Source organism: Haemaphysalis longicornis, unplaced genomic scaffold (assembly GCF_048455015.1).
Source record: "Haemaphysalis longicornis isolate Haplotype H1 unplaced genomic scaffold, Haemaphysalis longicornis Haplotype H1 scaffold_4, whole genome shotgun sequence".
Lineage (NCBI taxonomy): Eukaryota > Metazoa > Arthropoda > Arachnida > Ixodida > Ixodidae > Haemaphysalis > Haemaphysalis longicornis.
The window spans coordinates 7,413,795-7,439,800 of record NW_027526361.1 but is presented as its reverse complement, the minus strand read 5'-3'; the positions used below and the strand labels follow the sequence as shown (position 1 = coordinate 7,439,800).

The 26,006-nt window shown below is 47.1% G+C and overlaps 3 protein-coding genes and 1 pseudogene across 5 annotated transcripts in view; 2 read left to right on the top strand and 2 right to left on the bottom strand.

Moving 5' to 3' along the window:
- LOC144178191 (dymeclin) overlaps positions 1–9,737 on the bottom strand; it is a 35,349-nt gene extending 25,612 nt beyond the window's left edge. Inside the window, exons 1-6 of one of the 2 annotated variants that reach the window (XM_077705832.1) lie at positions 9,601–9,737; positions 9,186–9,343; positions 8,753–8,899; positions 6,124–6,245; positions 3,792–3,864; positions 3,143–3,268 (exon numbers count right to left, since the gene is read on the bottom strand). In XM_077705832.1, the coding sequence (XP_077561958.1) occupies positions 3,143–3,268; positions 3,792–3,864; positions 6,124–6,245; positions 8,753–8,899; positions 9,186–9,325 (608 nt within the window). In that variant the 5' untranslated portion in view covers positions 9,326–9,343; positions 9,601–9,737. Of the gene's footprint in view, positions 1–3,142; positions 3,269–3,791; positions 3,865–6,123; positions 6,246–8,752; positions 8,900–9,185; positions 9,344–9,578 lie in introns of both variants that reach the window. The other variant, XM_077705831.1, reaches the window with a different exon arrangement.
- The window catches only part of LOC144178197 (alpha-tocopherol transfer protein-like), a 365,130-nt gene that overhangs the window by 190,774 nt on the left and 148,350 nt on the right, over positions 1–26,006 (top strand). The window lies entirely within an intron of this gene.
- Positions 9,756–11,078, top strand: LOC144178192 (peroxiredoxin pseudogene; annotated as a pseudogene).
- On the bottom strand, positions 10,852–17,830 carry LOC144178193 (mite group 2 allergen Tyr p 2-like). The gene is made up of 4 exons (XM_077705834.1): positions 17,654–17,830; positions 15,445–15,543; positions 11,638–11,816; positions 10,852–11,065 (listed from the first exon to the last, which is right to left on the bottom strand). Exons 1-4 carry the CDS (start codon positions 17,745–17,747, stop codon positions 10,982–10,984), a joined length of 456 nt encoding a protein of 151 aa, XP_077561960.1. The 5' UTR covers positions 17,748–17,830; the 3' UTR covers positions 10,852–10,981.

Here is a 26,006-nt window from a genome sequence, read left to right as displayed (position 1 = left end):
CCATACAGCAAGGTGGACGTACCAAGCGCTTTTCATGTGACTGCACTAGATGTGCCATGAGTGCAAAGCTCGTCTAGTCAGCCAAGCCTCCTAAGCGAAACAATGTCCAGCCAGCAAGAGAGAGGAGAGCGTGCCTTTCTGGTGCAAGCTGCGCTACCTCGCTTGTCTGCTTCTGCTGGCTGCACACATGCAGTGTTGCACACAGGCATGCATGAAGCACGACCATCAGCTGAGTGGGTGGCAAAATGTCTTGCCAAGAGAGGAGCGGCACAGCAGCCACCTTGCCAGGTGGTCCCTGCCCGCTGCTGCATACCTAAACTTTAAATTTAAAGCTGTATGTCTTACTCGTTTCACTAGTTGGCTTCATGGCGGCTCCAGATGAGGGGTGTTTGGAAACCAAAGGCAACGGCATTAAGTGCCTTGAGAGTGAATTTGGAGAGCTGTGAGCACTCCCTTGCGCAATTCCGGGTTGCACAAGAGCACATCAGTTCATAAGTACTGACGACGACATGCAGGCTGTGGCTGATTGCAACAACATGTTACCACGGCGGACATCACCAGTGCTGAAGAGGCAAACCCCACCAGTGACCCTGGCGACATTTCCAACCACCTACTGCAGGTGGAATTGCATCAGCACTCAGTGTTATTCGCCGCTGTTGTGGTGCAGTGGATGGTGCCAGAATTTCTCATTTGGACGGTGTTGATAAGCTTGAAGACAGTTCGATGAGCCTCATGGCACAAGAAGAAGCAGGCAAAGCTCATCGACTTTTTGCATGCTAAATGAAGTGCGGTAGTTGTCGCATTGTGTTTGCATTTTCATTGCTATGGAGAACAAATTGGTAAGCTACCGCTTGTCATGATCTTGGAAAGCTCTCAGTGATGTGTGGAGTTACCAGGTGATCTTCAGATGGGCATATATTTCAATCTATCAAGATATCAACCAGGTTGCCATACCCTCGGAGTTCAGATTGATTGATTGTGGGGGTTTAACGCGCCGACGCAACGCAGGCGATGAGGCGCGCCGTAGTGGAGGGCTCTGGATTAAAGGGGCCCTGAAAGGCATTTTGAGCACACTAAATGAACTAGCGCAACCGTTAGATTGGGTCGTCAACATCATCTGTGCCAAGTATTACTCTTGTACGCGCAGCGGAAAGCTCACACTTTTGTTGCAAAGTTTGTCGTTTTTTTCTCACCCTTTCCTTCGTGTTTTTGGGCGCCGCCATCTTCACATGTCTACATCATCGATTCCCAGATGTTCGTCATGAGCTAAACATCCCGCTATTGGGCGGCTTTTTCACGCACTTCCGGCCAAGAGATGAGTCGTCTGCTCAGCGTCGGCTCGCCGGCTGATCTGCCAGCGGAGTGCCGGAGTGCTTGGGCATTTTACGACAAACGAAACAAGTGTAAAACAAACGCTTAGCCGTTTGTATTGAATGTAACACGGCCATAACACGACATGGATATTCTGTTACCTGAGTACGTTCCATAAAGCGTTGAAGCCCTGTGGCACTTCTTTCGTGCAATCGCAGAGAACGCCCTGAGCCGAAGGCCCGGGTTTGACGCATACATTTTATTCAACTTCAAAACAATCCAGAGATGCGTTTCTAACGAACACAACGTCACAACATGCGTTGAAAGTCTGAACCACGATTGACAGAGGATGGGTTGCCTCCTGCCCGTCGTAAATTCGGTACTCACCTCGCGCGCGCTTTGCGGGGACGAACAGCAAGTCGCTTAACTCTGGCGCACAAGCCGATGGCTTTTAGCCACGCACACTGCACATACCCCATGCGAGGTTGAGTTGTACGTCGCTCGAGAAAGATAATCCAGACCATGGGAAGCACTATCCACCCGCAAAAGCACAACGTCGCATTTCATTGCGAAACAAAGGCGTCCACAACACACACACCATCGCCTCCTGTAATGCCAAACGCATCTCGCACTTCCCAATGGGAGTGAGTGGTACGCCTGCAGTGCCCACATGTCGCGAGGTGGGGCCCCGAGCTGAACCGGGATCACGGAACCGTAACTGACTTCTAGAGCGGTTTGTGCCTTGTTGCCAAGGCAACCGATGTTTGAGATTGTCAAAGAAATGGCGCTCGCTCCAGCGCTAGAAAGCTCAGAGCCGCGACGGAGCATGTTTTGCCAACGTTGCCGCTCTCCACCACGCGTCGCCCCAAGCTGAACTGGTCACATGATTGAAGCGTTTTGTGCACGGGTTCTGTATCGATTTAATATGACTTCTTCACATGCCGCCGGCAGGAATTACCACCGCCGCAAAATAAGACCCGGCACCAGCGGGGCCACATCTGATACGGCGCTTTTTGGATAAACAGTGCGCGGTGCATCAAGGGAACGAGCGCATGACCCTCCTTGTGCGGCTGCGAGTTCGCCGCCGATAAAAAGTCATGTGCCGCCAGCAACGTACACCGCGAAACGGCAAGGCCAGGCCGCCGCATACATGCGGCCAGATTTTTCGTTCGCTTTTCCAGCCTTGAGCGGAGTGCATGATTCATGGTGTCAACAAAGCTTGCCCGTAGCAGACGACAATAGCGGAAGTACGTCACCTCTGCGGAGCGCAGCATCATGGGAGGCAAGGCTCGCGCCCCGTCAACAGCGGAGAGTAAGTCGAAAGGAGGAGGAAACGCGGAGCGACGATAATGCGCGGTTTTTGATTTACGATTTCTCAGCTAATACTCATCGCTTTAACATAATTCTTGCGGGAGGAGATTGCAAATACATTGCTTTATTTGGGTACATGTACATCCATGCATCGGCGGAAGGTATTTCAGGACCCCTTTAATTTTGACCACCTGGGCATCTTTAACGTAAGCCGAAATCTCGTACACACGGGCGTTTTTGCTTTTCGCCTCCATTAGAAAAGTGGCCGCCATGGCCGGGAATCGAACCCGCGACCTCGTGCTCAGCAGCGCAACGCCTTAGCCACTGAGCCACCGCGGCGGGTCCCTCAGAGTTCAGTATATCTGTGTTTGACTGTAATTATCAGTGTTTGCCCCTATCTGCCTCAAGGCTCGTGTATTTTGCCTCGCATCCACCACGTGGGTTCGCCTGAAGGGACACTCGAAACAGGAAACAACCTGGGAAAAAGAGAAGCTGCCGTGCAAGCCACCTGCTCACTCACCACTTTCCTTGCAGCATTGCCTTGTAGATGGGAGAATTCCTGGATGTGTTTGCCGAGAACATTTGTACTGACAGCAGCACCAGCAGCGTGTTGATGGCCTCCACATGAAGAGCATACGTAAAGTCCCTGTGGGCAGAAGAAATTTACACACACAGCTATTTCAGGTTTGCAAACCTAGAGTCCCCCTGCACTGTCGAGCTACTAGGTACCACATGGCAGTAGCCGCAAGCATCGGCATCACATGCAGTTCGTGATGCACTAAGCAACCTCTCCAGAGGGCACCACCTTGGATGAAAAAAGTGCCGCTCTTGTCTTGTTGCCCCAGCAAGTCACCTCCGTGGGGGCACCAACAAACTGAGCTGCCTTTTACATTTGAGCGTTTACCACCCTGCAAGCTACAGCAGACCCCTGACCACTCTCACAAAAAAAAAGAAAAAGAACAGGAATCAGGCATGGGGAGCATCCATAGTACCAAACTGGCAAGCATAGATGATTTAGGATTACTGGTCATTTCTGGGAGCAAAAAAGAAAAACTGCAGTAAGACCGCACTCTCATTTTTTATCTCGAAAAGCAAGCCATGCAGCCCTGTGGTGAATGATAGCTGTGTCAGTAGACAACATAAGATTTGCATAACATTGATCAACTTACAACAAGGGAACATCAACAACAATTTCAACTAGAGCATTCACCAATGACTCCAAGAGGTCCTCCTTTTTTGTATCTGGAAGAAGAAGGAAAAACACGAGCGTGAGCAAACATGAGGAAGGAAATGTACAGCACGGGACATTAATTTCCCATTTCCCAAGCTATCTATCCGTCACTAAATCATCAGACTGCAAACCCCTGGCTGAGCCCAGCTCATCCCAGGTAGTGGACATGCACTTGCTGCATCGTGGACCATCTCGTAAAATGATGTTTTCTATTACTACGGTTGGTTGCCACTAAATCGACACTGGCGGGGCTACTGAAACTTGGTTGAATTAGGTCAAAATGGGACCTGGAAACTTGACCAAAACAAGTGACAAGTGACCTGCACCTGTACCACAAGACGTTGTGAGGATGGTGCAAGAGACAAGGTGTATTTAAAGGTATCTTCCTCCTCCTTATTTCCCTTAAGCAGTGCCTGAGTGGCTCGTGTGACTTTGGCACACAACTGTATGGCTCATCTTTCTCGTCGCTTGTCTCCAAGCTCCTCGGAACAATATAAATAACCCAGGACAGATTAACGAAAGTCAGCCGTTTATTTGGTATTACACAAACTGTGACAGCAAAGCCCCCCAGGACAAATGAAAATGCAGTATGCATGAGCCGGACCTTCGCTGTGTTCCATTCAGGCACGAGTGCATTTGAACATAATCGTTATACGGGATGTAACATCAGATTGAGGGCCACGATATGGTGCATGTTGCCCACTGCTACTCGTGGTGCTTCTTGCTTTAAGATGCCAACCTGGACTGCATTTTGTGTGCAAGTGTTGTCATGGCAGTACCACACTGAAGAAGTTTGTTAACCATTCTTAGCCCAAGGAAGTAAGGACACCTTAAAATGACATGTGAGCATCCCAAAAAGCTTACAACACTAAAGCATAATAAAGTAGGGAAGCAGTTCTTCCGTAGTTTGAAATCTGCAAAGATATAAATAAAAGCTGCTGCCAGTGAGAGCAGACTTTACCGGTCCAATTTTGGCTGCATTAAGCATCCATGCACGCACTGTTTTCAGTGGATATTTAGATTACAATGCAGTTGTGTAACAACTACAATGCTACGCTCATTCTAAGACCGTCACTACTGCAGCTATGTGTTTTGAAAACAGTATTACATAATCCTTCCCATCTCATTTTTTGCGATACACTGCATTAAGATGTGTGAAAAGGTAAGAAAATTCTGCAATTGAAATTCCTTCCAAATGAAATAAATAACTTGGGCTTATGTGAAACAGGTGTCAAAGCGAAAATGTGCCTGCTAACAACTGAAATGCAGAATTTTTAGAAGTATAAGTAGGAGGCACCTGTGCAAATTGGTGCCCATACTCAGTTATAATATGGTAGGTGACATTTGTACCCCTCGGGAAAATGCGAGCTGCTAGCCGTTTGTATGCTCACAGGTCCAGAATCACAAATGCCACTCTGGCACAGCTACACAAGCAACAATTTATTGCTCTCGCATAATTTATCTGGAGTGCATGCCTGTGCAGTTTAAAGTGGCTGTGGGTATACGACTGAAGATTCAGGGACCTTTTCTTTCTTTCTTTCTTTCTTTGTTTTTTTTTGCAGCTTGATTATCCACTCTGAACCGTACGTACAGTTTCTGTAAGTACCATACAACAGTGCTTTATAATTGCACTGTAGTCTTCATAGGCAACTGTGTTAACATTGTCTGGCTAGCAATGTTTTTCTGTACTAGCAAAAAGGATGGTGGTGATGATTTTGATACTTTTAAGGTGTGAAGGTGTCAACAAACAAGGAAGAACCTATGTTCTCTCATGGTTGATAGACGGCAACTTACTGAAATAGTCTTGTGGTCCCTGAAGATTAGTAAGAAGCACTGTTCCCTATTATTGTTTCTTTCACCCAACTGAAACTGTTTTTCAAACCAGGTAAGTTTAGCAACAGTGTAATTCGGACCAGCAAGTATGGTAGTTGCTAGCAGCCAAAAAATAGGCATGCCTTTACGAGCATAAATCCACGAGATAAATTCACACTCTAGAAGAAGATGTAGCCGAAACGGCTTTTACTGCCAGTCTAAGTGAATGACCAGGTTTGCGAGTGCATTTTGTGATCATGCGAAAGTGTGGTAATCCAGCAATCGCTGAGAATGAGTTCACCACCACCTGGCTGTGCATAAAGTTGACGTATGCTCTAGTGCTAAGAAAGAGCACAGATCCGACCACCACCACACACACAAAAAAAAAGATGGAGAGCAATTAGAGTTTGTTGCAATCCCGCCGTACGTTGCCCGTGAAGTTTTCGGGGAGTGCTTACCACCAACGGTCGGCACCTGGAACTGCTTCACGACGTTGTCTTCGGTAACAGTGACTATGAAGTACTTGAGAATGCAACGTATAATGAACAAGGCGTTGAAAGTCTGCCACGTGAAAATGTTGCTGAAAGAAAAGGAAGTGCAATCTTAGACTGCATACCAGGCAAAACACATTCACCCCCGCCCCCCTTCATTTCTTGCAATGGCACATGACGATTCAAGTGCCCATTATGCTTCCAGCTGCGGGCTGCTACAAAAGCTCTGGCTATGCCAGTCCTCAAGCAAAATGGGATTCCACCCACCACGGTGTCCCAACTGGCAGAGAAGGGAAATGTATAAATGAAGGGAAGGATGCCTCCATGACTGCAACGAAGGTGTGCCACACTGACAGGTAAACAGGTGTGTGTGGGTGTGCCTTGTGCAGCCCAAGCACTATTTTACCATTTTATCGAATCCCTGTTTTGTTGTCATGGTTATACAGTTAAACATTATGTGCATGCCCACCAGGGACATAGCCAGAGGGGGGTTTGGGGTTCAAACCCCGTCCAAAATTTTTTCCAGGCAGCACGTAAGCGAGGCTCCTTTCGGCAAAACTCCTACCTTCCGATAATCCATAATCCCCCCACCCTGAAAAAAAACTTCTCGCTACAGTCCTGATGCCCACAAGTATTGTAGTAGCAGTCGTAAATTAAAAGTGCTCATTTGTAGTTGCACACTTTGCAAACAAAATGGCACCGTATATAGGAGAGGTACTATGGTGTCTGGAAGGGGAAGTGTGACGGGCGCTATATGCGCGCCATGCTTGGCTGCTGCACGAAACGCGATGAAAACCTTGCAGTCCGCTAGGGGCGCTGCACGAGGGAGGGGAGCGGCCTTGGAAGGGTCGTCGCATGCGTCGCCGGCGTTGTTTTCACCTTTCAGCCGATCGTGTTGTCCTGTGGTGTTGTGCTGTGGATGTTGCCTGTTTTGTACGCGTACCGTATTTATCGTCTTGTATGTACGTTGTGCGTTTTCCTTGTCGATCGACATTGGCAGGAATGTAGCGAAACCTTCAAGCACATCATTCCGCCGAAGCCACGGACGGCAAGCTTGTATTGGTGCTATAGGAGGCGTTTACAATGTTCTTTCTCATAGGATAAAACTTCATGCGTTCAGCATGCATGATTTCATCGCTTCTTTAGGCTGCCTAAAATTCGACCAAGCCTGTTGTCAGGCTCACTGTAAGGCCCTGAATAAGGAACGAGTTGAGCCGCCGGCCGGCAAAAGCATTTGATTAATTGATTGCGGGGCTTAAACGCCGACGCTACACAGGCGATGACGCGCGCCGTAGTAGAGGGCTCCGGATTAATTTTGACCTCCTAGGGATCCTTAACGTGCGCCGAAATCTCGAACGCACGGGCTTTTTTGCTTTGCGCGCCTCCGTCAGAAAAGCGGCCGCCGCGGCCGGGAGGAAAAATCATTTAAAGCTTCGGAGATGTTGCGCTTTCAAATTTATGCACTCTACATGCTTTATTGAAGTGTATACAAGAAATAAACTGGAACATGCCCTTCAAATTGTGCTTGCGTGTGCTTATTTTGCAGCTGTATACTGATTCTCAGCGAACTTGCAATTATTTCCCCGACATTTGCTATTGTAAACATTGCAAGTTTTCTTGGATGTCAGACAATTCGTTTGAAATAATTTTACATCAGTAACAAATGAACCGCGATCAAGAGCTGAAACCCGAAAAGCAAAGTTCAATTATAGGCCGGGAAAGGTTGATACTATCCCAGGTTATTTCGCTTTGAAGGCGCAAAGACTGCCCTTTAAAAGTGTTATTCAACATCGCTTGTATTCCTCCTCCAGAAGCTACTATGTTTACGTTTCTTTGTGTACATTTCTATTGTCTTATTCACGTTTGAAAGTGCAGTACTGAGTTGGGGAAGTTGGTGTCCGTTCACGATGAAAAATAGCGCGGAAGAAAGACCGACAGCACGACCAATGCCTCCGCCAATGCCTCCGAGGCATTGGCACGACGCAGACAAGATAGCTCTTGTCTAAGTTATCGGGCCCGTCTTATTTTTGCGCTATTTTCATCATTCAGTATGAGTTCATGTTCCAAGCTCGCCGGCATGCGCACGAAAACTGCCTTTGCCGCGATATGGCAATAAAATACTGGCGGAAGTTACCAATGCACCTGGATCAATATCTAGGCGCAGCATTGTTAGTGAAGGACTGCATCGAACTGACAGCCATTCTAGCTCTGGACAATGAAAGGAGCTCGTCTGCTTAGGTGCCGAAAGACGCGAAATAACCAGCGTAGCAACGAAGCCGTCTGCACGCAACATGAGTCAGCGCCAGTTCCAAATTACATCGTCCTTTTAGTCGTTTCTTCAATTGAGGAACTGCTTGCACCCTTTTTGCGTAGCATATTTACGGACATAAATCGAATTTCCGCCTATCAAGGGCGATTTCGGAAGAAACGCAATGCCAGCCGCCGGCACTCCGTACTTTCGGTGGCAGCGTATCGGCGCTAGCGCTAGCTCCCCTCCTCCATTGTGGCGCCACCTAGGAGCTGTAATCGCTGATCTGTGCAGCCTCTCGCTTCCGCCCGTCACACTTCCCCTTCCAGACACCATAGAGGTACTTACTTGTCACATTGTGCAGATGCCTTTAGCTCAAGGGCTCGAGTCAGAAATACACTGACAAGTGCGCTGAAGTTACCAGACACTCCATTGTTCAGCAAAAGAGTTTGAAGCAGTGGCTCTAAAGAATCGTCAAGGTAGCTGTACTCCTCCCTGAAAATATAGAATATAAAATGTAAAGTGAGCACTGATGAAGGCACCAAAGCGACATGAAAGTATTTTGTAGCGTTTAAACCCAATTTGAGCGTGCCATGTTTGACAGTCTACAAGCCACAGATATATATCACAGGTCATAGCGACAGCTATTACATGAGAAAGCAGACATAGGTTCGATCCAAGTACCAGTCCATGAAACTGTCTTTAACCACTTAACTGTCCTGCCTTCCGAAACCACTGCGCTAAGTCGAAATTAAATTGTTTTGAACCGTGAGTAGCCTACCTGGTTCTTGGCGGCCGTATACTGAAGGAGAGTAGTTGGTTCCAGATTGGATCATTCGGTGTAATGGGCTCCTTGCTAACGAAGCGCTGTAGGTGCTCGTTTTTCTTCAGGTCGTGGAGCGAACTTGTAGTCGTCCCCATATCATCCAGTGATCAACCCTGAAAAAAACGACACTTTTAAACCCCTTCCGTTCAACCAAACATGACCGACAGTTATGTAGTGAACACGTGGTGTGCTATTCGCAGTTAAAATTGAATCTCTGCTCTCCAAACGACACATGTACCCCTCGGGGTCGGGGTCAGGAATCAGTCCGCGTACGTCAAAATGCAAACTCGCAGGCAGAGGCGTGGCGCTAGAACAGACAAATAACACGACCATACGGCTCCGACTCACCGTTAATAGTACAAACACAAACCTCAAAGAGGTATCGACGGCGTCTTGTCTCACATTTGGGCGCACCACCAACTTCCCTAGCACAAAATCAACACGGGCGATCCTAAAAAACCTACGCGTGGATGCGTACACTGTGACGAAACACATCCGCTTCCGCCATCGCCACGACCCAAGAGCCCTCACGCGGAAGATACGAGCGATACCGGCGAGGCTGGTCCGAAAATCAAGCAAAAAGGCTTCCAAGATTGTAGTTCGGTATCTGCTTGGGCGCAGACGATAGTTGTGAGAAGTTAGAGCCATGTCGCGTATTTTCACTTCGGCGCTTCGGCGCGGTGTCTCGCTAATTGCCGGCGCTGCTCGCAGCACCGACTGCCACAGCCATCGCCTGCTCCACGTTGCGCCGAGACTTCTGGCTCCCGAGGTGTCGAAGCCTGCGCCGCCATTCAAGGGCACAGCCGTGGTGGGCAGCGAATTCAAAGAGATTTCTCTGGCCGACTTCAGCGGAAAGTACCTGGTCCTGTTCTTCTACCCTCTCGACTTCACGTTTGTGTGCCCGACGGAAATCATCGCTTTCAGCGACCGCGCCGACGAGTTCAGGAAGCTGAACACGGAGGTGGTGGCCGTGTCCATCGACTCGCACTTCTCCCACCTGGCCTGGGCCAACACGCCCCGCAAACAGGGCGGCCTGGGTGGCGTCAACATTCCCATGCTGTCGGACCTGCACAAGACCATTTCTCGCGACTACGGCGTCTTGTTGGAGGGGGCCGGCGTGGCGCTGCGGGGCCTGTTCATCATCGACCCCAAAGGCGTCGTGCGACAGATAACCGTGAATGACCTTCCCGTGGGACGCTCGGTTGACGAGACGCTAAGGCTGGTCAAGGCGTTCCAGTTTGTGGAGAAGCACGGCGAAGTGTGCCCTGCCGGTTGGCAGCCGGACTCTCCTACCATCAAGCCCGACCCGAAGAACGCACACGAGTACTTCGACAAAGTGAACTGAGTCCTGGACACCTCGAACTTGAACAGACAAAATGTAGCTTGTGTCCCATGACCATTTTTTGCTTTTTTGTCTGCTTGGAAGCTTTAAGTTGGTGATGTTTCATATAAAAATGGAAAATTTAGAGCAGACCGGCGTCTTGTCAATTTTTTGCTATTTCATGCTGTAAACGTGCCACTCCTTCACACATGTGAGGAAAAACAAGCTCCTGCGTGAAATTTTTTTGATCTAGTGTGTTTTGGTGCATGTCAAAACTTTTAATGTCAAGCCGGCTCAAGCAACAGGTTTTGAAAAAGCTTTATTGACAAGGCATCAACTTTCTCAGCGACGTCATTTGATGAGCATTTTTTCGGTGCTCGAGAGTTTGGGAGTGCAACGAGAGCATTGAAACAGTGTTGCTGTGTTCAAGTCAGTCCACAATTCTCACGGGAACCAGTGCACAGACTACAGTCCCTCGTTCTCCGGTCAAGGTGAACTTGGCTGTTGTGTTCAACTGAAAAAAACAATGCCATTGTTTGTGGCATTTTGAAACAATGCCTTTCAGTAACAAATAATTTGGCAAAATTTGCTGAATGTTTTATTGCTGTTTCTGAAAAGTTGATTTTTGATTTCACCAATGCGGCTGCAATTGACCCTGTGGTTTAAATTGCCAAGCATCGAAGTAGAAATGTATGCATGTCCACACTTAACTGTTTTTCACACGAGTCCAGAATACCCTTGTCGAGCTACCCTAGCAGTGACCATAACCAAGCTTTATTTACAGTTCACTTCTAACAGCACAAAGACGAGACGAAACGGGAGAACAGAAGAACTGTTGCAGTTTATTTGCTGGGTAGTATTACATGGTGATTGCAAAAGAATCTATACCTGTATTTGGGAAGTTGGCATTGGTTTAACTTCTTGAGGAGCAGCGCAATAGATAAATAAATGAAAAAGGAAGAGGATAGGACGACGCTCCTGTTCTCTGCCTTTTCTTGTGTTTTAATCTACTACGCTGCCCCTAGATGCTAAATGTAACAATTGCTCAAGAAGAAACCCGAATGAGAGCTGGAGATATATAGTCACCTTGGGGTAAATAGGCTTTACTTCCAGGTCATAGCTGAAGACGTAGTTTGCACCTTTTCGCAGGGGACATCGCAGCCCCTTACCTCTGCAGCCGTCCCTGTCTGCCGAAGGCAGAGGGAGCTCAAGTTGGTCGCCGAGTACAGCACTGATGCCCGTTGCCACGCTGCGAGTATACTGATCTGCAACACCAAGAGTACTTTTACTGTGCCTGAATCTACTACAGAGAAATAATTTCCACGTGAAGGTTCATTCCTATGAATGTAGTGAGCTGAACATTCATGTATTCAAGCACCCATGTCCACGAAATGTGGAGGCAGAATTGGAAAGCGCCCTATACAGAGAAAGCAAATACAGCACCATGCTAATTCTATGTTGGGTTTCTTTTTCGTGGTTCGTATCGCCATTGACCACTTGTTTGAGTTTTATTCATCACCCTCTGGAAGCATATTGTTAGAGGCTAAAGGTGATGATTGCCTGTCTAACGTCACGTGCCTGTCTAACATTACTTTCAACTTCTTCTGTGCTTGATGGACACCATGAAGACAAAATACAAGTTTGTTGGGTTGGAAAATTGCTGCATCAGAGCAACAGTCATGCCAACTTGCACACAGACTTGTGACAATTAAGCTAGATTATAAGTAAAACAGTTCAAAGAGGGGTGACTCATCAGACACGCTTTAAGTGCCCCTGTGATATCACGGGGGACTGCTTATGTCATTTGCAGCCATTGATAAAAGCTACCGCCAATAAAAATAATTGTGCAATTGTAGTAGCGCTGGTAATACTGCTGGTTCTGTTTGAGTACATTTTGTGAAGGGAAAAGTACATTTTGTGAAGGGAAATTTGTCTGTCTCAGTATTTGGTGTGGGTGTGTGCGTCACTTGGGGGTGGAGGGTAGTTAGTTATGCAGGTCATGAAAAGCTACTCATGATTAGAAACACCGCAAGAGACAGGACGAGGAAACTGACAAGGACAGTGCCCGTCCTTGTCAGTTTCCTCGTCCTGTCTCTTGCGCTGTTTCTAATCATGAATCCTTACCGACTTGCCCAGCTTCGCACACTTGTTCAATATGAAAAGCTAGTTTCATATAGAGCAAGCATGTATGTTGGCATATATGTCGTCTGCTTCAAAGGGGAGATTTGCATCATGGAATGCAGTGAGAAAAAGCAGCTGTGTGGCATGCTATTGGTCAATAAACAACAAGTGCAGCATCTAAGTGATTTGAGAAGCACTGACACTGCCATTGCAACATTATCAGATTGGACACATCAGCTGCAGCTTATGCCCTCTCAACTGTGCTCTTTCATCAATGTGCTAAGCACAGAGCTCAACAATGCTTTAGAGTGAAAGCTTTTAAGGGGAGCATGTTATATACCAAAATTTAAGTTTGCAGTTCATGAAATCACATATGCAAATGTGATTTTGTTGTTGCAGAATTTAACAGATGATGCAAAGGACACTGAAATGAGAACAGTATTGGTGGATTACAAAATGATAGATCACGAAATGTAGGCAGATTATAAAGCGTATAAAGGGGGGCCACTACTGCATACATATTTTTGTACTGCAATTTGTGACATCACAGGTTGGGAATGGGGAAGTGAGATTGGTGGAGCTTGTGTAAGCATTTTCGAAGAAAAAATAAGGGTAGTAAAATTCTAACACGTGAACATAAAATAACTTAATGTGTCAAATTTTCCTGAGCGGATATTTTTAGAAAGTAAGAAACTTAAATGTTGAAAAAAAAAAAAAAAAACAGGCTACCTTAATACCACAGGTGGTAGGCTTTAATTGTTTCAGTACTGATTTTGGTGAAGCGTGTTGCCTTGGCGCGCAATGCGGTCAACGGATTTACGCGGGGGAACACGCGAGCTGCTGCGCCTGCTTGCTGCCTGCGCATGTATACATGTGTATACAACAACCAGGGGCAAAGTTAGAATAATATTAGCGCTAGTGCTGTGTGCTGTGCTGTGCTGTGCTGTGTGCCCAATCGTCATCCTCTTAACAGAAAGCTGTGCTGTTTAGTTGATGCACTGACATTCTTTGGCGAGTACTCTACAACAAAAGCGTAATGCTGTTAGAGTGATGCCTTATATGTGCAAAATAAATAACTAATTGGCCGAGTTAGCACATGTAATTGTTAAAATAGCATAAATGTAGATAATGGGTGCCTTCAAAATCGACAATAAAAATTAGAAAGTGAAAAAGAAACGGGTGACATGATGGGATAGCAATACATATACCCATGTATGGAAGTAAATCCAACTTTAATGAATTGTTAAGGATACGTCGGGTATCGTACACACATTCGTTGGAAGGCTCGAGGGCATTTTTGATATAAATCTGCTCACGTTGGCCTTGGGGAAAATTTCTTCTCAGCAATGCATTTTTGTGCAGTAGTGAAGCCGACTTTAAAGAAGTTGTAAATCACAAAAAGTGTATTAATTCAGCACCCTCGCGCAATTAACTAAAAAAAGCACATGAAAACAATATACAGAATAATAAAAAAAAAACGTACGTGCAAATTTATCACGAATGTCTATCTTATCCAGCGCGACCGCAAAAGCAAAAGTATGGAGAAGCATGCCTACGCGTTAGTAGACAACCCTCTGCCTCCATTTTTTTTTCCGCGTGGGAGCACTGGGTTTGACACGGGGCGTCGCCCGTGCGGCGATCGTCATTGCGATCTGAATTTTAACTTCTTTAAAAATGCAACGAAAACGGGAGTGAAAAGTGTCAGCTTTAACTGTTTATATCTAAGCTAGGGCACCATTTGGGTTGGAACAAAAGTCGAAAGAGCTACGGAAGGCGGGATCTTTCAGCTCTGAATGACTAGAGCATAAAGTGTTCTGCGTTGCAAGGGGACCTTGTAAGGCGCAAAAGTTGAAATCGCCCGGAAGGGCGAATCGAGTTGCTAATGTAACAGAGATACGGTTGCTACATCAGACATTTTGCTACCACGTTGATAGTGGGATGCGCAATGTAAAACCGCTTGATAGTGGTTACCTGCAAGGTAGGAGCTGTAAACGGGGCCATAGTGGGTATACGATAACAGAAATATCGCGCGGGAAAGTTGCGTATGGCGGCATGGAAGGCCTTGCAGTTGAATAAAGATAAGCGGGCACAGCTTAATCATATGCATGCGCAGTAGCGTAGAGTTTCCGCCATCTTTTTATTGTAAATCTGTATATGCAAATCACGTGCAGTTGCATGCATCCTCTGGCACCATCACTGGTTTCTGGCTTTTGCTGAAACACTTGCTTGAAAGGCCTGCAAGGAAACGCTGCTGGAGCTTATACTAAGCTCCAAATCCCTTTCTATTAGACTACGACGAACAGACCAGTTTTCCGTTGAACTGGTAAAATGAAGGGTAGGGGGTTTGGCTGAGTTAAGTATAAGGACGAAAGCGTACAGCAATTTATCATGGACCACGTTGTTTTAATTACCCAAACCCCTCTATTTTTAACACCGAGTGTTGTATATCCAGGTCAAAAAAAGTTCTGTATAAAAGCCCCACAAAGGCAGGGGAGAGAAGGGAGTCCGCTTTTCTTTCTTTCTTTTTTTTTCCCTACCGTGTCCGCAGTTAAAATCCCCTTTATCCCTACCTCCTTTTATGTAGCGAATCATATATCGTGCTGTCCAGGTGCGGGAATGATCGGGGATTTAGCAGAGTTGTACTTTTGTATACTGCTGATATTATTAACATTACCCGGGAAACAGACAGTTTCTACAAAGATTCCAGCTCCATGATAGTTTCTACAAAGATTCTAGCTCCATGATGGTTGTGAACAAGTCGTTCCGTCATACTTGATGTGAATGCTATGTTGATTCTTGCTGTTTCACCCCGCCTGATGGCGCACGGTTCCAAAGAGCAGGGCTGTACATGGACTGCTGTCACCGAGCCACCTTGAATGAACAAAAACATTTTGTTACAGAGAGAATATTTTGGGGTGTGTTGGAAATATTCGAAATGTTGGGATAGCAATATGTATTACTATCCCAAGTTCGATACACGAGGTAAGGAAAAATAAATGGACACGAAGAAAGAAAATCAGGGATGCAAGAAAGAGTAGCAAAAAAATAGAAATGGCAGAGCTTAGGAAAAGATAGGCTTCAGGATAGACAGCCGATCATAAGAGCCCAGACATATTCCTTTCTTCTACTATCCCTATACCAGCCCTTCTTATTCGGATCCCTGCCCTTTAGAGGGCGTCCACCCGGCTACCGGGCCAATCTTCCTCCTATCACCTCTTTTTTTCTCATAACAACAATCTTAACAAACAAAACCTTAATCTCCCCCACTCGCTCCCCTAATTTCCCTTTTTCTATGCATCTAGAAGCATATGGGGCACTTCGGCTTGGGCATTCTCTCGATCTGCGAGCATGCCCATTTCGCCATAACTACAGACTCACCATACATTCCCTAGTTTCTGCGCACAAGTCCTGTGAGTTTCAGGGCTACTAAATCAGGATACAAGATAAACAAGTCTCAATAGCAAACTTCGCGATGGGTGAACAAGCTCTGAGTGCCGTGACATATCAACACATGCAGCAGTGGCGGACCCAAGTTTATCTTGCCTCCCGCCTCCCCACGGGAGACGGGAGGCAAGATAAACTGCACAAACTGTTTTTTTTAGTTAACTAGTTAAATAATAGGCGTCTATTAACCGAATGCTCATCCCCGTGACGTATATTCTTTTTCAGTTTAATGTCTTTATAAATTTTCTTTCGGCTGTATCACTTAATTGTTTCCAATATTGATTAGCGTTGTCTGCATTTAAACATTCATTTATAGTTTCGTGCCTCGAACTGCATCCTTTTTTTTTTTTTTTCACCTGACGTCCACTGCCGCTAAGCTTCGTACGAGGCTTTATATTTTCAGAGAAGTGGCTAAGGCGTTGCGCTGCTGAGCACGAGGTCGCGGGTTCGATTCCCGGCCGCGGCGGCCGCTTTTCTGATGGAGGCGAAAAGCAAAAACGCCCGTGTGTACGAGATTTCGGCGCACGATAAAGATCCCCAGGTGGTCAAAATTAATCCGGAGCCCTCCACTACGGCGCGCCTCATCGCCTGCGTTGCGTTGGCGCGTTAAACCCCACAATCAATCAATCAATCTATTTTCAGAGAAATTTGGTTCCCGGTGGTTGGAAGTAGACAAGAGTGTATTTTCTCTTTCTGTCTCGTTTTTGTTGGTAACGTGGTGTTTCACTCCTCCTTTTATTGGGGCTTGACCAAACCGCCAAGACGTTAAATACAAGAATTGACATGGGTAAACTTTAGAGATTCACAAAGAGGTGTCTAGAAAAACTAAAGGGGGTCTACTCACCACCCAGGGGGTGGGTAGGGAAATCACTGGAACCACCTCAGGGGAAAATGACTCCCGCAGAAGGAAAAAAAAAATGCGGAAATTTGCGTAAATGGCATTGCATATGAGATGTATTCGCTATCGCATTCTGGTTTACGAAACAAACAATTTCATTCGGGCCATGTTTCTTCGACTGTCAAGTGCGAATCATTAAAGTTTTATTTGCGCTTATCTGCTGGCACTTAATTCTTGTTTTAGTGATGGTATTTCTCTACCCACTTCCTGCTCGCTCCCAGAAAGACCAGCGTGATAGTTCTGTACACGTCGACCTAATAGCGCGAACCGCGAAGTTAGACGCAAGGATGTGCGAAGAAATCTAAAAAAAGGTGCGGACAGCAAGGCAGCTGTCAGCAAGCAACGCGACACGAATGAGATGAATCCAAGCAATCTATAGTTAGTCTGTCATGATTAGAAGGAAATGTGCAAACAATGGGACGGAAGGAAAAGACCCGCCATTAGCGCAGTGATTGGGGGTTTGCGCTCTGGGGTGTGTTCTTTCTTTCTGTTCATCCCGTCGTTTGCGTACCTTCTACTGAAGATGCATTCAGCTAGATTCAGCGATTCCCGGCCCGTTCTCTCACTCAGGGATTTGTAAGTGCACTGCCCAAACTGTTTTGACGGCTTTAACTGGCGAGGCCAGTGAGAAGCACTCACCGCAGCACTTGAAAGCCACTTCTCGAGCCTGCCGAGCTGTGGTGGCCGCGCCTGTGCTCAGGAGCACGCAGACGGCAAGGCAAGCGGCGTTCATCCTCTTAACTGACGCTGTCGGCTGCAGCCGTGTGGTATACGCACCCGTCGACTGCGTTGGCGCAATTTCGAATAGCGGCACACGAGCGCACTCCTTTAAATATGGTTGCACCAGGGGCTGAAGGAGCGATGGGTGCACGCATTCGTAGGCCGTTCCCTATTTTTTTTTTTTTTTTGCTCTTAGTCTTCACGGTTGAATGACTGTCGCGGCAGGGACACATCCTTCCCACAATGCTCGCCTTGGAGCACATCTTGGGTAGATCTTCATCTCACTTCTGTTACCAGGTGATTGCAGAAATTTTGCGAACGGAATAAGTGTCAGTTTCGAAAAGTGTCGAAATAGGGTCGTGCTACTAAAAAACAAAACAAAACAAAAACTTGGAGGCAGTGTGAGAAGAAGACCTCACACGTGACTGTGAGTAAACCATTTCTAGCACACTGATCCCTCCACGAGCTGTACTCCATGGACTATGTTTCTGAAACAATACCAAAAATAATGTTATACTTGAGAGCGAGGAGTACCATTAGACACATTTTTGGAAAATGGTTTGATCACACTTTCTGGAGAAAATAAGAGTCATATATGCCCCATGATCGACAAAAAACATTCAACACTTGGCATCACACAGCGAGTTCTCGTTCGGCAAAGTAATCGGACGACGAGCGGCGGACTCTTTCCTGGTGTGCCGGTTAGCTGGCGGCTTGTAAGTGCTAATACACAAATTAGATCGTCAACGGTCAACATGGGCTCTGAAGTATTCGCGACGGCACCTTTAACGCAACGTCCATGCGATGGGCCACCACAGGATGCAACGCAACGGTCAATGAGTCATGCCATGGTTAACTGAAAATGTGCGACCAGGTCGCAAGGGTGTCGCGGCAGCAGCTGCGGAACTTGAATTACCACAACCCCCGCCCTTCACAATAAGAGTTTTCATCTCTCTCGGAGCTGCCGTAAAGCATTAAGAACCTGGCATCACGTCACTAGGTTTCACTTTACGAACTAATCAGGCAAGTTCACAACTTTTGATCTAGCGCCTCAGGAAGGAGTTTAGCGTGTACGCACAAACACACAAATACATCTGAGCGTGAAAGCTAAACTTGACCGTATACTTAAAGAGGGGGCAATAACTGCTCCACCTTTAAAAGAAACCTTCGTAAGATAAATTTAATTACTTTTAACTTTATTTTTAGTGATGGCACAGAGGGTGTGGATGCGCACGTCTCGAGCTAAACGGCTGCAAGGTGTATGCTAACGACTTTCAATCTATAGGGATGAGTTCCCGCGGTGTTTTTAGCTATAGGCCATGCTCTCAGGGCTGGATAAATACCGAGCATTGCAAAACTATAAAAAGTGCAGAACTAACTTGACAAAGGTGTTTTTCTTGAAGCACGACGAGTGAAATTTTGTAACTCTTTATTAAAGAAAATGCCTGCAGCGCAAAGGCGACGCCTAACTGGCGCTTCCATGGCCGCAAGATCCGTAAAAGCCCTCATCATGGACGGTGCCGAGCATATATAAGCACGGAATCACTGCATACAAGATGGGAAGCAAGCGATTGCAAAGAAATTCCGAGGAGGCGTTCGTACGGTGTTTTATGCGGAGGTGAAAGATGTGGAGAAAAAAAAAGGAAGGTCGTCGTAGCGGTTTGCTCCTCTTCTTGCACAACCTAGCACACGGAAGATGACTTGGCCTTGAAAGTATACGTGTATGATAACTCAATACAGGTAGTTTTAGAACCGGCTAAACCCCCCGCCGTACTGCACGTGAAATGTCGCTCCTCTGTGGATGTTTTTTGTCAGGAGCTCTGTTCATCTAATTGGCGTTGACGGGCAACGCATGGACATGCGATCATGCCGCTCGGTATAGTTCACGGTGGATGCAACTTGGGTGGGGGAGAGAGAGAGAGAGAGAGAGAGAGAGAGAGAGAGAGAGAGAGAGAGAGAGAGAGAGAGAGAGAGAGAGAGAGAGAGAGAGAGAGAGAGAGAGAGAAAACGTTTATTCGAGCTTTCTAAAGTGGGAGTGGTTCCCTAGTCCGGGAATCCATCAAGTGAGCAGAGAGCCTTCGCTCTGGATGCCAGGAGCTGCTGGACGTCCAAATTAAAACACCTACTCAACGACGTAACGTGCACCGAAACCTCGTGCACACGGGTGGCTTCGATTTTGAGCTCCTACTAGAAAAAGAAAAAAAAAAGGGACAGCCTCGCCCTTGTGGAGTGGAGACTGGGCAAGCCGCGTATAGCTGGCGGCCCCAGCTAACTTGTTAATTCTTGGTTCGGCTAAGTTTATGCGTGGTTATGCTTGGAGAATCGATCAAGTTTTCTGCATGGTGTCGTCGTTAGCCCCACAAAGAGCAGTGAACACTGTGTCATTCAAGTATGTACAATGTACGCGTGCCCACCGGATTTGCGGTGAAGCTCCAAGAGTAGCGGAGAAGCGGAAGTACTAACAGTGGGGCACAAAATCATGCGGACTGACCTTTCATGCACCATATGTATGCGGACTGCAGTGCCACGGAATTCCCTTCCGTACGTAAGCATGTAATTGTGCTAAGCGTAAACTAAATTCATGAATTTTTCAGTGCCTTTTAGAGTGAAGTTTTTATGCCTCACTGATGGCGATCTAGTTACGCCAAAACGCACTACTGGAGAGCCACCTTTATGCAATGGGTTTCCACATCAATCATACGTAGTCAACGGAAGGTTTTTACGCACAAAACACGATACGGTATAGCACTGGAATACGCATTCGCATTGTAATAGAATCGCTGATGGTGATGAAAGTTCCATCATCGCATTCGGGTCGCTCAGCATTTCCTTTGAGTATAGTTGCGCCGGCGTTGGCTTTTGACTTTGGCTGAGTTGAAGTAGACTTTGGCTTTGTACTTTGGCAGTCTCGACTTTCGACTTTGATTCGGCTGAGTTTGTATAGAGAAAGCTTCGCCTTTTAACCATCTTTCCCTGACGAAAGGGGCTTTTATTATCTTATTTTTTTGGCAGGTGTGCACAGTGGAAGGCTACGAAGCAGTTTGCTTAACTCTTGTTTGCGGCCTTATTTTGCGATTTGAATTCCCACAATTCATTTGCTTTACAATGTAGCGAGTTGGCCAGGACTAACTGCCCCCTCTTTCTGAAACACCAAAATTCCAATAAACATTCCAGTGTACTATAGCATATTTTTAAATGACAAGGAATGGGAAACTGCACCACGCAAAGCCCCGGTATCCCGATCGTAACCGCCCTCACATTCGCCACAAGCCGGGCATCATTAGGCACCCTAATTTCCCTCAACAACGCGATCACATTTTTATGATCACCTTGCTTTAGATATTTTCGCCTAACACGTCACTTCAAATCCCAATTCAACGCTGTTTGCTTCACGCCGGAATGGGCTACTGCCATTTATACAATGTACAACTACGGCGAACAAAGGATTCAATTTTCTGTCATCTCGCTTTGGAATTCGATAAATACACTGAGCGTCTTTAAATCTAGACTAAAAACCTTTCTGTTAGACATTTCACGTTTGAACGAACTGTAACTAGAGTAACGTGGGTTTATTTTGTGAATATTGCTTTTATATCCCAATTTCTAAGACGGGGAACATGTGCCCATTGTTGATTTCTTAGTGTAAAAAAAATACCCTTAGTGTATTATTTTTCCTTTGGGTATTGAAGTATTTATACCTTTGCTTTCCTTTTTTTCTCTTTTTATGCGGAATGTTTTTTTTCTTGTTTTCCCCCCTTAAAAATCAATATTCTTGTGATGCTCACTTTATATTTATTATTTAACACTAACCATGGTTAGAATGCAGTCACCATGTCCCGCCTGCGGTTTTTGCCTCGGGAACTCACTCTGTTTTTGTACCCTTTCATTTATCGTGTACAGTTAAACCTGGATGTGACGAACCTCTCTGTAACGAATTCCTGGGTTTAACAAAGTTCTTCGATTCCCCATTGCCAAGCCCATCGAAGCTCATGTGATTGCGCCCTCTGTGTAACGGAGGTGTTGCGGCGGTTAACCTTGATGTAGCGAACTTGCTAAGGTGAGTATAGTCATGATTTTTTGCCCTTTTACTGAAAAAACGGCAGGAGAAATGAAGTAATCTAGCGAATAATAGCACCACTGTAAGGAGCCAGCAGCTAAGAAACGTCTATAACCGCCTAAAAACGAAATCTGTCATCATTTTGATGATGATAAACAAAGCGGTTAGCGCCATCCCGTAGCTAACGTAGCAGCCACTTCACGTTTTGGTTGGTTAGCGTGGCGCCAGACAGCAAGAGCAACTACACCACTTCTTTTTTTTTCGCCCGCACTGGTGCAGGCAGGTGCGGGTTGGGCCTTGCCTGTCGGCGTGTAGTCGCGCGTCTCCACCGCTGTCTGTGGCGTCGGTTCCTCGGTGACGAGTTCTGCTGAGAGAAAACGAGAAGATTTGTCTTTTCAGGATTCGTCGGAAAGCTGCTGCCGCAAATCACGCAGTTTTTCCCCATGAAATAAATCCTTAAAGCGTGAGTTCACCTTCAGTGGTGTCTAGCACATTGATTTCGTTTATGCTTCATTCACGCGAACATTAACTGGGAACCTGCGTGTAAGAAAAACCTGCATGCAACGAAAAAGGGCGAACTTTTGTCAGCTTCGTTATATCCAGGTTTAACTGACCACTGTCTGGGAATAAAATGCAATTCATTTCAATTTAAGAACGCACTGCGGGTTCTGGCCTTCGTCATTCGAGTGCCGAAATGGGTAAGCCCAGATGCAGTCCGATCGTTACCCTCGTTGCTGCTCCTACCGAAGTGTTGCAGCTCAATCTACAGGGTGCTGATAGACGTGCAGCTTTCATCTTCATTCTGGAGCCGCTTCAGCACTGGGCTGTCTACGTTGTTGCGAGGCCCCCGCCGAGACCTCCGCTCCGGTTTCGTCGCAACTGTAATTTACACGCACTGCCACGTTGCGACTGCACGGCGGCTGCGATCACGGAGGAAACAAAATTTTTTCCTCATCATCCGTCACCGACGTTACAACTGACGTCTGGCAGCATTCCATTAGGCTTGTTTTTGCGAAGGCAGACGGCTCGTGTGAGGGGCAATTAATTCTTTGCGCACTGCCATGTTTTGGAAATACCCATCACCGTTCACCTTTCCGTCTCTCCCTCTGTCTCGTCCGGTTACTGTGGGCACCCACGGTTTGACCGTAAAAGGCCCCTCCGCAGTTGAGGAACTCCGAGAGACAAAAGCCATAACATACGATACCAGCATCGCGGGTTTACAATGTGGCCGGGTTTGCAATGTGTTGTACCCGTGCTGCTGTCCGCCCCTTGCACCAACGAGCACGCCTATTTCGTAGTAGTGCTTGTACTCGGTCGCCGTAGTGGGAAAAGAATAAAAAAAGGGGGTGGGGGGGCGTTTTCCGGTGCGAAAGTTTCGGCTTCTATAGGACCGGGTGCGGACAAGGCCACTGATTCTGCTTATAACCAAATAATGACTAGCGATAATTATTTTTTCTGCAGGCACTGATGCACTATTGAGCTTCTGAGGCTACAAAGACTGCTCTCGCCACAGTGATGAGCTATTTTGCAGATGCCCCTAAAAGACTACAAAAAGGCAGTCGACAGATTAAGTAGCGTACGTGCATGCTCTACCTCCTTAAGTTTTTGTTTCGAAACTTTGGCTTAATTTCCTGTTTATTGTTTCTCCTTCAACTTTTCTTTTCATGTGATGTTCTTCCTCTCCTTTTTTTTCCGCGGTCAGGCCCCCTCGACGAGCAGTTGGAGGACCTGCTAACCAGCTCTGACCACGCTGACCAGGTTTATCTGGTCAGCCGTGCAGGCTATGCAACCAAGCCCCAAGGGCAACTGCACTGAAGCCAATCCGTCGCATCGAGTGACGGCTCAACCAGCACAGTTCACTTCGTTCAGCGGTGACTCTATATGTATCTTTCCAGACCGCCACCAAGTGAAATCCTGCTTGCGCCGCTGCCCTTATCGATTTGCTTCGCTGGTAGCTCCTGGCAGCATGTTTTCCGGCTCGTGAATCGCACCAAGGCTTCGTCAAACCGCGCACCACGCGCTGCCCCGTTTTAACAACAGTCGCCGAGTCCAAGGACGTCGCCGCCTCGAAGGTCGCTGCTGCTGTGTATACCGAGCGACGCGTTTACGTGCCACCGGCGCCACTTTTCGCGCTGCAGCTGAGTGAGTGCCACAAGGCATTAGAAATCTTGGGTGATCGGAAAAACACAGTCGCCACACGTCGTCCACAATGGCTACAGGCCTGTTTTGCCATGACGAAATGGTGCACAGCGGCAGAGGAGAGCGGCGGGAATGGGACGCAGAAGAAAACGCGGTGGATCCCGTCGCAACCAAATCGCTTGCCAAACTTAAAGAGCTTCTTCAAGGTAACGTGCGTATGTCTTCGAACGTTGCGTCGTACTTATTTGACCCGTAGAGAGCCATTTTCGTACGGTCAGTCTGAGAATTTCGGCGGCAAGCTGAAACTCTGCCAAGCGGATACACAGGTTAAGTATGCAAATCCAGTCAGTGGTGTGTGAGGTGTGGCTACCACATAGCGCCAAAAAATTGCGGCTTGCCAAGAGGTTTTTGTTGATTTTCATTGTCCCGATCGTTGCTCGTCTCCATTTCCTGACTGTAAGTTGTCCAACGAGAACAGAAAAACTCCAATTAAAAAAACAAACAAACAAACAAAATTAAACGCGTGTTTTGGTGGGAATAGAACCTGGGTCCCTCGCGTTCTGAAACCGGTGTATGTACCCGATGAAGCTATCATTGCATCCCGAGCACACAGCAATATTTCCTTTGGGTTATTCGCAGCGTTGACATTGGACTTTTTGGCCACGGCTTCTATCGCGTGCTAACGCGGTCCACTCTGGGAGAGGTGTGAAAGAATGCGGCAAAACGATCCGGGCCTGCCATTCATGGAGAACTTTCAGGGGCAAGTTCGGAAATAATAGTGAGTTTCAACGGCCGGTGGTTAGTGCGTTCGTTCCAAGGAGGTTAAAAACAATTGCCGGTTGCCTCGAGTTCTAGCGCCCGCTAACGTGGTCCACTTTGGGATAGATAGGAAAGGCTGCGGACAAAACGATCCGGACCTGTGCAGTTATGGAGAACTTCCAGCGGCAAGTTCGGAAATGTATGTGAGGTGCAACAGCCGGGTCTCCGACGAAGGGAGAGGAGCCGCCAGCTCGGATGTTTCTCCAGCGTTGCACCACTATTGCAAGCTGCTCCATATTAATGCGTAGCATGCTTTGCCGAGTATATATCCCCATAGCCAGGACCGTGTAACGCCCTGCATTTCCACAAAACTGCAGATTCGGCGGTAGTTCCACCGGTAATCGTTGCAATATCGTGAATAGAGCTAATTGGTCGAACAGAATTTAGAAAAGCTAAAAAAAAATGCTGTAAAGGACTCACGGTCTAGACAAGCGGCATAAAAATACTACGCATTAGTAGACAATTCTCTGAATTGACTACTAATTTCTGCAGATTTTTTTTTCGATGGTTCGCCGAAGGATATCCCAGGCGGAAGAAAAATTCACGAGCCATATATATTTCATTTCAGAAGGTAGCTGCAGCACCAAAAACCACGCCATTGTACACCAGGTCCATGCCCATGCACTCATGCATTAAGTGTGGGACTGACGGAAAAACGATCATGACCTTGTGAGCATATCCGTGGGTTCACGTGCTCAGGCACGTGCCCGCGCGGGCTATTGTCACCAATTCAAAGCGATTACCTTAAGACGTACCATTACTTTTGGAGTGATCTTATGTTAATTTTGTGTGGTTCAGACGTACGTTTATTGGAGCAAACAGTGGGGACCGAGCCGTCACTCTGTAGGATGGGCTGGCCTCCCTTGGTTCTTGGCTGCAATCGTTTCGCGGGTGACCCGAGAGGTTTGGCCAGCGTGGCCACAGCTGGTTGGCAGGAACTCACCCTGCTCGGGAGAAGGGTTGGGAAGGGGAAGTAGCAAACATTTGTTTGAGCGACAGGCTACTGGGACGGCGATATGCTCAGCCTCCGGTGTCCAGAAGGCCGCGAGCCTGCGTCTAATCCAGGGCTCGTTGCACCAGGTCTTCTTGAACTTCCGGCGCCGAGCTGTTCGGTGCAGATTCCCAGTGCTCAAGTGATGGGTTGTCAACTGGGTTGAGGTTACGTGGGCAGGAGAATCCGAGATGACACGCCGCAAGGGGCGAGTTGCAGTGTGGGCAGTCTTGAGAAGGGATGGTGAGATCTTCAAGAGGGTTATG

Bases quoted from the DNA above. Each gene is read 5' to 3' on its own strand.
- LOC144178193 (XM_077705834.1), bottom strand. From the start codon at position 17,747: ATGAACGCCGCTTGCCTTGCCGTCTGCGTGCTCCTGAGCACAGGCGCG. The intron at 15,544-17,653 runs GTGAGTGCTTCT...TGTTCATTCAAG, and splicing joins AGTGGCTTTCAAGTGCTGCG to GTGGCTCGGTGACAGCAGTC. The intron at 11,066-11,637 runs GTGACTATATAT...TGTTTTTTTCAG, and splicing joins TAAAGCCTATTTACCCCAAG to TTGAACACAACAGCCAAGTT.